This window comes from Odocoileus virginianus, chromosome 1 (assembly GCF_023699985.2).
Source record: "Odocoileus virginianus isolate 20LAN1187 ecotype Illinois chromosome 1, Ovbor_1.2, whole genome shotgun sequence".
NCBI classification, from domain to species: domain Eukaryota; kingdom Metazoa; phylum Chordata; class Mammalia; order Artiodactyla; family Cervidae; genus Odocoileus; species Odocoileus virginianus.
In genome coordinates this window covers 64,947,928-64,960,527 of record NC_069674.1, presented here as the reverse complement: position 1 = coordinate 64,960,527, position 12,600 = coordinate 64,947,928, and the positions used below count along the sequence as shown (strand labels likewise).

The following is a 12,600-nucleotide window of genomic DNA, read 5'->3' as shown; positions in this document are numbered from 1 at the left end:
TAGAATGAAAACGGACCTTTTCCAGTCCTGTGGCCACTGCTGAGTTTTCCAAATTTTCTGGCATATTGAGTGCAACACTTTCACAGCATCATCTTTCAGGATTTGAAATAGCTCAACTGGGATTCAGTCACCTCCACTAGCTTTGTTCAAAGTGATACTTCACTTCACATCCCAGGATGTCTGGCTCTAGGTGAGTGATCACACCATTGTGATTATCTGGGTCGTGAAGAGATTTTTTGTACATTTCTTTTTTGTATTCTTGCCAGCTCTTCTTAATATCTTCTGCTTCTGTCAGGTCCATACCATTTCTATCCTTTATTGAGCCCATCTTTACATGAAATGTTCCCTTGGTATCTCTAATTTTCTTGAAGAGATCTCTGTCTGTCCCATTCTATTGTTTTCCTCTATTTCTTTGCATTGATCGCTGAGAAAGACTTTTATCTCTCCTTGCTATTCTTTGGAACTCTCCATTCAAATGGGTATATCTTTCCTTTTCTCCTTTGCTTTTCACTTCTCTTCTTTTCACAGCTATTTATAAGGCCTCCTCAGACAGCCGTTTTGCTTTTTTGCATTTCTTTTTCTTGGGGATGGTCTTGATCCCTGTTTCCTGTACAGTGTCACAAACCTCTGTCCATAGTTCATCAGGCACTCTATCAGATCTAGTCCTATAAATCGATTTCTCACTTCCAGTGTATAGTCATAATGGATTTGATTTAGGTCATAACTGAATAGTCCAGTGGTTTCCCACACTTTCTTCAATTTAAGTCTGAATTTGGCAATAAGGAATTCATGATCTGAGCCACAGTCTGCTCCCAGTCTTGTTTTTGCTGACTGTATAGAGCTTCTCCATCTTTGGCTGCAAAGAATATAATCAATCTGATTTCACTGTTGACCATCTGATGATGTCCATGTGTAGAGTCTTCTCTTGTGTTGTTGGAAGAGGGTGTTTCCTATGACCAATGCGTTTTCTTGGCAAAATTCTATTAGCCTTTGCCCTGCTTCATTCTGTACTCCAAGGCCAAATTTGCCTGTTACTCCAGGTGTTTGTTGACTTCCTACTTTTGCATTCCAGTCCCCTATAATGAAAAGGACATCTTTTTTGAGTGTTAGTTCTAAAAGATCTTGTAGATCTTCATAGAACCATTCAACTTCAGCTTCTTCAGCATTACTCATCGGGGCATAGACTTGGATTACTGATATATTAAATGATTTGCCTTGGAAATGAACAGAGATCATTCTGTCATTTTTGAGATTGCATCCAAGTACTGCATTTTGGACTCTTGTTAACTATGATGGCTACTCCATTTCTTCTAGGGGATTCCTGTCCCCAGTAGTAGATATAATGGTCATCTGAGTTAAATTCACCCATTCCAGTCCATTTTAGTTCGCTGATTCCTAGAATGTCAACATTCACTCTTGACATCTCCTGTTTGACCACTTCCAGTTTGCCCTGATTCATGGACCTAACATTCCAGGTTCCTATGCAGTATTGCTCTTTAAGCATTGGACCTTGCTTCTATCACCGTCACATCCACAACTGGGTGTTGTTTTTGCTTTGGCTCCATCCCTTCATTCTTTCTGAAGTTATTTCTCCACTGATCTCCGTAGCATATTGGGCACCTACCAGTGTGGAGTGCTCGATCAGATGAAATAGTACGACCTCTTATGTCAGGATATCACTCGCCCTGTCCAGTCAGCCAGCTGTCTCAGTAGTGGTCTTGAGCTTACATTCTAACATTGAGACAGAAAATGAACAATAAACATAAGAAATGATTCATTAATATAGTATGTGAGTATAGTATAATGAGTGAGTAGATTCATTATATAATATGTGCTACATAAAAGACTAAGAGGGATGGGGAGTGAGAGGTTGGGTTTCAATTTTTAAAATGATAGGCAGGGTAGCCTCACCACCAAGACATCCAAGCAAACACTTGGAGGTGAGGAAGGGTTAGCTATGAGGATCTCTCAGGTAAGAACTTTCCAGGCAGAGCGTCAAGTGGACTGAAGCCCTAACAAGTAGGAGCCTATCTGTGTGTTTGAGGAAGGCACCCAGGGTGAGGAACGGCACTCAGGGCCGAATGACAGGGTTGGAATGAGTGAGGGAACGAAGCAGGAAGACCGGTCAAAGAACGTACAGGAGGAGAGGAGGGTAGAGCCATTTTGGGGACTTAAGCTAGCTGTTTCAGCGTTTGAGCATAGGAGTGACAGGACCTGGTGTACTTTTTTTTAACAGAATTTTTGTCATTTTTAAATTTAGGAACATTATAAGCATTCCTACCCTATTAAAAAAGAGATTTTTTAGCTATTTCATGTTAAAATTTGCTTTTATCAACTTATTAGACATAAGTGAGCTTCTAAATAACACAACATTGTAAATCAACTATATTCCAAAAAAAATTGTTTAAATGGTTACCAGGAAAAGATAAAATCAAAGGAATCTCATACTAATTGTAAAAGTCACTCCTGGCAGTGTCCCTAATAAGTACAGTGTACATTGTAATGGTGTCTCTGATTGCTTTGTCAAAAATCAACTAGGAAGTCACAGGCCTAATGTAGCCAGTAATGACTTCTCAGTTCAGGATCGTAGTAGATAAGGACATGTGGGTTCTGGATGGAGCTAAAGATAAGCCAACAGAACTTCCTAATGGCTGACCGTGAAGTACGAGAGAGGGGATTTATGGATAACTCCCAAGATTTTCAGCCTGAACAACTGGCAGGATAGTGTTGCCCTCAGATGTCAAGGGGAAGGCTGTGGGTGAAGCTGATTTTGTCGACAAAGATCCGAAGTTACATTTTGAATTATGAATTTGAGACATCCGTTAGGGTGTCTCTGTAGGAGGTATCAGATCAGCAAGAATTCTGAAGATGGATATGAGCTGGATTTACAAATCTGAGAGTCAGCAGTCTAGAGATAGTTTTTAAAGTCATGGAACTGGATTAGGTTATGAAGGCAGTGAACACAATAGAGAAAATAAGAGGAATAAATGAGTCTTGCCAGACTGTATTATTAAGAAATCTGCAAAAAGGGAAGGGGCCAGCAAAGGAACAACTTTAGAGGGTGACCAGTGAGGTGTGAGGAAATCCATGAAGAGGGTATTGAAGAGCAGAGAGATCAGTTATGCTGGAAGCTGTTGAGTAACATGAAGACTGAAAATAACATCTAGTAGTTGGTCATTTCCCCTTCATAGATCACAGTCTTCTTATGGTAAAAGGGCTTGCATAACTCAATGAAGCCATGAGCCTTGCCATGCAGGGCCACCCAAGACAGACGGGTCGTAGTGAAGAATTATGGTAAAATGTGGTCCACTGAAGGAAGAAGTAGCAACCCACTCCAGTATTTTTTACCAAGAGAACCCAATCAACAGTATGAAGAGGCAAACAGATGTAACACCAGAAGATGAGCCCTCTGTGTCAGAAGGTGTCCAATATGCTACTGAGGAAGAGCAGAGGGCAATTACTAATAGCTCCAGAAAGAATGAAATGTCTGGGCCAAAGCGGAAATAATGCTCAGTAGTGGATGTGTCTGGTGGTGAAAGTAAAGTCTGATTCAGTAAAGAACAATATTGCATAGGAACCTGGAATGTTAGGTCCATGAATCAAGGTAAATTGGATGTGGTCAAGCAGGAGATGGCAAGATTGAACATCAACATCTTAGGAATCAGTGAACTAAAATGGACAAGAATGGGCAAATTTAATGCAGATGACCATTGTTTCTACTACTGTGGGCAAGAATCACTTAGAAGAAATGGAATAGCCCTCATAGAGTCCAGTATGCAATACTTAGGTGCAATTTCAAAAACGATAGAATGATCCTGGTTCATTTCCAAAGCAAACGGTTCAGCATCACAGTAATCCAAGTCAATGTGCCAACCACTGGTGCAGAAGAAGCTGAAGTTGAACGCTTCTATGAAGACTTACAGGACTTTCTAGAATTAACACCAAAAAAAGATGTCTTTTTCATCATAGGGGATTTGAATGCAAAAGTAGGAAGTCAAGAGAGACAGAGAATAACAGGCAAGTTTGGCCTCAGTACAAAATAAAGAAGCAGGGCAAAGACTAATAGAGTTTTCTTAAGAGAACACAATAGTCATAGCAAATACCATTTTCCAACAACCCAAGAGATGACTACATGTGGACATCATCAGGTGGTCAATACCAATATCAGATTGGTTATGTTCTTTGCAGACCAAGATGGAGAAACTCTATATAGTCAGCAGAAAAACAAGACCTGGAGCTGCCTGTGGCTCAGCTCATGGGCTCCTTATTGCGAAACTCAGGCTTAAATTGAAGAAAGTAGGGAAAACCATTAGGCCATTCAGGTATGACCTAAATCAAATCCCTTATGATTATACAGTGATGGTGATGACTAGCTTCAAAGGAGTAGATCTGATAGACAGAGTGTCAGAAGAACTAACATAACATTGTACAAGAGGCAGTGATCAAAAACATACCAAAGAAAAAGAAATGCAGGATGGCAAAGTGGTTGTCTGAGGAGGCTTTACAGATAGCTGAGAAAAGAAGAGAAGTGAAAGGCACAGGAGAAAAGGAAAGATATACCCAACTGAATGCAGAGTTCCAGAGAATAGCAAGGAACAATAAGAAGCCCTTCATAAATGAACAGTGCAAAGAAGTAAACAATAGAATGGGAAATACCAGAGATCACTCAAGAAACTTGGAAATATCAAGGGAACATTCCATGTGAGGGTGGTGCATGATAAAAGACAGAAATGGTAAGGACCTAACAGAAGCAGAAGAGATTAGGAAGAGGTGGCAAGAATACACCGAAGAACTGTACAAGAAAGGTCTTAATGACCCGGATAATCACGGTGGTGTGGTAACTCACCTAGAGCCAGACATCCTGGAGTGTGAAATCATGTGGGCCTTAGGAAGCATTACTACGAACAAAGCTAATAGAGGTGAAGGAATTCCAGTTGAGCTATTTAAAATCCTAAAAAGTGATGCTGTTGCAGTGCTGCATTCAATATGTCAGCAAATTTGGAAAACTCAGCAGTGGCCATAGGACTGGAAAAGGTTAATTTTCATCCAATCCCAGAGAAGAGCAATGCCAAAGATATTCAAACTACTGTACAGTTGCCCTCATTTTGCATTTTTGCAACGTTATGCTCAAAATTCTTCAAGGCTTCAACAGTATGTGAACCAAGAATTTCCAGATGTATAAGCTGGATTTAGACAAGGCAGAGGAACCAGAGACCAAATTGCCAATATCCTTTGGATCATAGAAAAAGCAAGGGAATTCCTGAAAAAAGCATCTATTTCTGATTCATTGAGCATGTTAAGTCTTTGACTGTGTGGATCCCAACAGTTTGTTACAACTTCTTAAAGAGAGGGGAGTACCAGACTCCCTTACCTGTCTGCTGAGAAACCAGTATGGAGGTCAAGAAGCATCATTTAGAACCAGACACAGAGTAGCTGACTGGTTCAAAATTGGGAAAGGAGTACATCAAGGCTATATATTGTCACCCTACTTATTTAACGTCTATTCACAGTACTAGGCTTCCCAGGCAGCACTAATGCCTGCCAATGCAAAGGACATAAGAGATAGGGGTTCACTTTCTGGAAGAGGGCATGGCAACCCACTCCAGTGTTCTTGCCTGGAGAATCCCACGGACAGGGGAGCCTGGCAGGCCACAGTCCATGCAGTCACAAAGAGTCAGACAAAACTGAAGCACCTTAGCATGTACACATGCAGAGTACATCATGAAAAATGCTGGGCTGGATGGATCACAAGCTGGAATCGAGACTGCCAGGAGAAATATCAATAAACTCAGATGCAGAGGATAGAACTCTAATGGCAATGGAAGAAGGTGCAGAGCAACTAAAGGGCTTCTTGATGAGGGTGAAAGAAGAGAGTGAAAAAACTGGGTTAGAACTCAACATTCAAAAAACTAAGACCATGGCATCTGGTGCTTTTGGAAGCAGTGACAAACTATTTTCTTGGGCTCCAAAATCACTGTAGATGGTGACTGCAGTCATGAAAAGATGCTTGCTCCTTGGAAGGAAAGCTATGACAAACCTAGACAGTATATTAAAAAGCAGAGACATCACTTTGTCCATAGAGTCAAAGCTATGGTTTTCCCAAAAGTCATGTATGGATGTGAGAGTTGAACCATAAAAAAGGCTGAGTGTCAAAGAATTTATGTTTTCCAGCTATGGTGCTGTGGAAGACTCTTGAGAGTCCCTTGGACTGCCCAGAGATCAAACCAGTCAGTCCTAAAGGAAATCAGCCCTGAATATTCATTGGAAGGACTGATGCTGAAGCTCCAGTATTTGACCACCTGATGGGAAGTGCTGACTCATTGGAAAAGACCCTCATGCTGGGAAAGTGAAAGTGAAAGGTGCTCAGTTGTGTCTGACTTTATGCAACCCCATGGACTATAGAGTCCATGAAATTCTCCAGGCCAGAATACTGGAGTGGATAGCCTTTGCCTTCTCCAGGGAATCTTCCCAACCCAGGGATCAAACCCAGGTCTCCCTCATTGCAGGCATATTCTTTACCAGCTGAGCCACAAGAGAAGCCTGATGCTGGAAAAGATTGAAGGCAAACAGAGAAAGAAAGCAATGGCAGAGGATGAGATGTTTAGATAGCATCACTGACTCAACGGACATGAATTTGAGCCAAGTCTGGGAAATAGTTTAGGACAGAGGAGCCTGGCATGCTCCAGTCCTTGGGGTCACAGTGAGTCAGATAAGACTTAGCAACTGAAGAACAAGTTGGTCAGTTAGTGGAAAAAGAAGAAAAGTTTAAGAATGGAATCATAAAAATAACATATTTTTAAACATTTTATTTTAATTTAAAACACACCAAGTAATTCTCATCAACTTTTAGGTGAAGCTTTTCATATTAATATCGTTCACCTGATCGACGTGCCATGTATTCTTACTTGAACAGATCACACCTTTAATGTTTCATCTGTGGCTTCTAGTGTTTGAGAATTTAAACATAGTTATGAAGCAAACTAATGACAATATCTGTCTCAAAACAGTTAAATTTTTTTCTAATTTTATTTAGCCATCTCATCCATGTCACATTAAAAACTTTTATAGCAGTTCCTTTGTTCAGTTTAAAAAGTGTTCTGATTTTCTAGAAGTAGGAACTCATCTCTTCAGTATCTGGAATATTTAATTTACTAATTATAGCCGGTGTTCAACAGAGATGAAGATTGGGACTAAACACAAGTGGCTCTTGCATATAATTCAGTTCATGAGAACAGAGTACATGGGATGCTCTCCACTTGGGGGAATACCTCAGTTGGTATCACAAAGAGATTGGAAGGATTATTTTAAAAGCTTCGACTGCACTGTTTGCCGTTTACCAAGTACCTACTAGTTCTTGTAAGACAGTGTGTTAACAGATAATGTGTTATACAAGTAGTGTGTTAAAGCCCCTCAAACACAAATTCATTTACTCTTCATAGCAACTCACTTGTACCTTCCTTCCATTTTGTAGAGAAATTGGGGCATAGAGCACGTAAGGCAGTTTACCAAGGACACACGGCTAGTAGAAGGTAATCCTGAGGCCAAGCCCAGGATTATGAGCCTGAAGCCACTTCTTCAGCACACTGACCTATTCAGTGATAACCCCTCTTCTTCATGATGTTTTCAAGGAAGGTGAGGAGAAAAGGCAATTGAGAGTTCAGGATCAGGAGAGGGCTCTAGCTTTCTCTGACACTTTTTGAAAGAATATGGGAATCTTGCCAAGAGAAGGAATCAGGAAGTAGAACTGGCCAAATAGACAAAGATAAAGAGCTCAAGCAACATGATTCCAAAGAAACTATGAAAAGATTGGGAGACCAAAATTTACTCCAATAAACAAATATTCATTGAATGTTTAAAAAGGATGGCTGTCCTTTGCTTTGTTTTCAAAATGTTTATATCTGTTTCTTTTTTGTGTAAAATTTTTTGCTGGTTTACTTCCTATCAGGATTTCTTTTCCCTATTTTTTTTTTTCTTCCCACAGATGCTCTTAAAATACCCTTGAGGATTTCAGTGGGTGAGATTGAACCAGGCAACTACGGTGCCGATGACTTTGAATGTGAAAACACAGTATGTGCTTTAAATATTCGCAAACAGACATCATGGGATGATTTTTCAAAAGCAGTGAGTCAAGCTCTGACAAACCATTTCCAAGCAATCTCTTCTGATGGATGGTGGAGCCTGGAAGACATGACGTTTAATAGCACCACCGACTCCAGCATTGGCCTCAGTGCAAGCAGTGTGCGATCCATCACGTTAGGTATCAGCAGTCCTGCAATGAAGGGAAAGTTAAATTTCTGGGTTTATTTATGTTTATGGGCTCCCTAACCTGATTCATAGTTCATTGATTAAATACATTCAAAGCTCACTTGTGGCAGCTGCTGGTGCTGAAAACCTTGAGTGTTCATAATGCAGCCATTATATAATGTTGCCTGTTGGTATAAAAATGCTTTTACACCTCAAATAATACCCAGAGAGTGAAGAACATGAAAGCCCTTGATGAGGCTTTATGATTGCACTTGCGGTTTTGATACATGCAAGAAACGAAACATGTTGCAGCCGCTTACTAATGCACAAGCTCTGAACACAGCTCCAAGTTTGTACTTGGACTGCACCAGAGATGCCGTGGAGCATGAACACCTTCAGACGAGAGTCCTAATAAAGCCAAGAGTTAGAGGAGCACTTTAATGAAGATGTAGTCAAGGCTCCCACTTGGGAGGAGTTGGGGTGATAACTGGTTGTTTCTGTTTGGTGGGACTCCGAAGAACTTAAAAAGATAAGATTTGCCTTCTGGTGAGCATAATGTATGTCCTATAAATGTTAGGTGTCCTGGTAAGTCTCTTTCCTGTTGAACTAGGAGATCTGACATCTATGGAGAACCTCCTGTGGTATCAGGACTGTGCTGGGTGCTATATTTATATACAAACCTCACTGAGTCTTTACAGCAGGCTCATTTACAGATAACTAGTTACAAGATAACTTGCCTGAGGTCACACAGCTAAGGAACAAAGCAGTCAATTCTCAAATCCCAGTCTGTCTGATAGGAAAGTCTGTGTATTTTCAATAGCACCATGTTGCAAAAGAAGAGTCAGGATGGAGGAAAGGGCAAGTTTCAGCATGTGATTAATGTATCAGCTCATATTAGAAAGTGTTTCATTCTGTTCAGGCATATACCCTAGATCACTTTGAAAACAAATATATCCACTCATTTTTGAAGCAGATTATTCACAACTTAATTTTATGGATTGTTATGATCTTAAAATGATTATTACAGAATTATTATATCATCTTAGAAGTACACTTAGAAAAGAAGTCAAATGATTCTCAGGACCTCATTTGCCCACAGGTGCAGTGTTATTTAAAGTGTGGGTCTGCCCAGGAATCTGTGGTTCTTCTGACTTCCAATAAGTCAGCACAGCCCTGCTTTAAAGGAAATGGCCCTCCATCATCAACCCTCATCCAGTTCATCTGGAAACTGGGGGAAGGCAGGTGGTTGTTCACCACTGTCAGATCCATGTATTTCTGTGAGCAGTGGGTGCAAAGGCCAGTCTGTTCTGGTGTTCTTTCTTGTCCAGTTGTGGGGCACCCACGTAGCATTTCATATCTAAAAAATCATTGAGTTCTGTGGGTTAGGTCTTTAGTTTGGTACCTGGCTGTGGCCACTTGATGATTGGTGATTACAGGTATACCTCAGGGATACTGCAGGCTCAGTTCCAGACCACAGCAATAAAAGTTTCCCAGTATAAATCAAGTCACATGTATTTTTTGGTTTCTCAGTGCAGATAAAAATTGCTTACAATGTACTGCAGTTTATTAAGTGTACAGTAGCAATGTCTAAAAAACTAAACATACTGAATTAAAAACTTTTGCTAAAAAGTGCTTGCCATCATCTGAACCTTCAGCAAGTTATAATCTTTTTGCAATAGTAACATCAGAGATCACAGATCACCATAACATATATAATGAGAGTGAAAACATTTGAAATATTGTGAGAATTACCAAAAATGTGACACAAGCACAAAATGAGCAAATGGGCTGTTGGAAAAATGGCACTGAGAGACTTGATCCATGCAAGGCCAAGAACCTTCAATTTGTAAATAACAATATCTGTGATATGCAAAAAAGCAAAGCACAGTAAAAAGAGCTGTGCCTCTATAACACTGTTATTATGTATGTATACAAGAAACTTTACTGTATCAATAACCTAAGCTGGATTAAACAGACCAAGGGCAACAGAGAAACAGTGAGTTATAGGTGAGCTATACATGCATTTTGGGGGCCTGCTGAGGATAGGCATTTAGAAATTGATCTATGGAAGGAAGGGATGAAAATAAGTGCTTATGACTACTCCCTCCCCAGAATGGACACTTAAAAGTGGGGCTCTTTTTTCTGAGCAAGAGTGAGCAGAGAGCCCAGATTGTGAAAGGTTTGATTTATTCTGAGTCCCTGAAGTTGCCTGTGAATCCAAAAATGTGTTGGAAGGGGTGTCAGGGGCCAGATCACAAAGGATCTCTTGCCTCATTCAAAGTGCTCCAGCTTTGTGAAGCAGGCGCTGGAAGAACCATGGAAGGGTGTCATTTCCTTTGTTCTTAAAAACTACCCTGGGCATATTGTTTATATTTGCATTCTCCAGATTTTGTTCAATCCCTATAGCTTGAAGGCCTCCCACTGACTCTCAGTGAAAATGATGCTGAGGAGTTAACCCTTGTGTGACTCTCCATAGTCTGTGTCTCTGACAGTCCAAGCTCTGAAGCCCTTTAGGGTCTCACACGGGAGAGTGTACACTGAGTCTTATAAGAAGAACTCCTTTTATGCATCTCTTGACATTTCCTTTTACCTTTTTTTTGAACTAGGAACTGTGCCGTGGTCAGCAGGTCAGAGCTTCACCCAGTCCCCGTGGGACTTTATGAGAACGAATAAAGCAGAGCAGGTCACTGTGCTTTTGTCAGGTATGGATATTCCAAACTGAAGTGAGAGTTTGCATCATGAGTGTTTCATGATTCATGATTTTGTCCTGTGTCCCCAAGCCATGTGTGCGTGACTCCCACTGCTGAGTAGTTAGATTTTTTTTGAGATATTTGATTAAGGAGAAGAAAAATCAAAAGCCATTTTTCTGACACCTGTGATGATGTCTGTTCTGATCATTGATTGCTGCAACTCTGATTGCATTTCTCATTAGGAAAAAGCTGATCTGATAAGAGAGTGACAGATACCATGTTAAGAGAATTGTTTTACTACTGTCAAGTACAGCGTATGACGAATGTGATTATTATGGTACAAGCTAATCTTCAGTGAGCATCTACTGTGTGCTCAATCCTGTTGTTTACAGTACATGACGAGTCTAAGTTCCTCTAATCCTTAAAACAGCCTAATTAAGATAGGTATCTCTGTTTACCCTCATTTTATGTATAAGGAAATTGAGGCTTAGTGAGATTGATATTCTTATCTGAGTGTGTGCAGCTAGTGAGTAGTATAGGAATTCTCAGTTTCCCAGCCCTTAATGCTAAAAGGCTACTGATTTTATTGCATATTTCCCAGGATTGGGAACAGAGCTTTTAAAAATTCAGTTTCAACTAATAAAGTTTTATTTTATTGTTTGACTTAAGTTTTTTTTAAAAAAAAGCCTGAAACCTTTCCAGAAAATTCCTTTAGGCTCAAACGCCATGTTGAGAGAGTGGCAGAACACAGAAGGGGGTGGAAGCGGGGGTCAGAATTTGGGAACACACCTGTACATTGATGCTGGCAAAGCTAACACTTCTGAGGATTGGTATTATACATGGCTTATAAGCAGTGAAATATTGAATCCAGCAATCAGAGAAGATACAAGCTACAGTGTTGGAACCTGGATCTGAAGGCCCTGGTCATGATTGACAGGGGATGGGTGGGCTCCCCCTGGGGAAGATCAGGCCAGCTGAGGAACTCTTGGGAGCCATGGCAGGGGCTGTTTCTCAGCCAATCCAAGGTGTCACAGCATTTCCACAGCAGTAAAGCCACACTGGTTCCTCTTGGCCGCGTGTCAGCTCTGCCTACAGACGTCAGTACCCATCTTGTATCTTACATTCAGCTCTGTTAGGTTTTGATCATTCTGACAGTTGACATGAAGAGCCCATCTTCCTTCTGTGTGTTTCCTTCTCTCAGGGCCTCAGGAGGGCTGCCTCAGTAGTGTGACCTACGCGTCTATGATCCCTCTTCAGATGCTGCAGAACTACCTCAGACTGGTAGGTGGACCTGCCAGGTGGAGTCACTGTGGATTAGCTGGTGGCTCAGTTTTACGCTGAGAGCGCCCCCTCCCCCGTGCCCTGACCTCATGACCTCTCCAGGGCCCCCTCCCTGGAAAACTGCTGGTATCTTGCCTGGAAATTGCTGGTACTCAGAGACTGCTTGTGACCTGCCAACTGTTATAATTTGGGCAGGAGGAGGGTGTCTTTTCCTAACAAGGACTTGGCATCAAGTAATTGCTCATTAATACGGAAGAGAATGACTGTAGTTATCAAGATGCCTGGCTGTGAACTTTGCCTGGCTGTAAACCCTACTCAATTTAAAATTGAGTAAATATGCTAGCGTTAGTTATTGTATTGGTTTGCCACTTCAACAGAAGCAATT

The 12,600-nt window shown here is 41.0% G+C and overlaps 1 protein-coding gene across 6 annotated transcripts in view; it reads left to right on the top strand.

The window, feature by feature from the left end:
* Positions 1 to 12,600, top strand: part of CTTNBP2 (cortactin binding protein 2) — a 161,876-nt gene that overhangs the window by 108,661 nt on the left and 40,615 nt on the right. For all 6 annotated transcript variants that reach the window (XR_002317280.2, XM_070468847.1, XM_020911080.2 and 3 more), the window contains 3 exons: positions 7,982 to 8,257; positions 10,851 to 10,946; positions 12,136 to 12,215. Coding sequence is in view for 5 of the 6 variants with exons in the window: in XM_070468847.1 (XP_070324948.1) it covers positions 7,982 to 8,257; positions 10,851 to 10,946; positions 12,136 to 12,215 (452 nt within the window). In the remaining variant the exon portion in view is untranslated. The remainder of the gene's footprint in view (positions 1 to 7,981; positions 8,258 to 10,850; positions 10,947 to 12,135; positions 12,216 to 12,600) is intronic.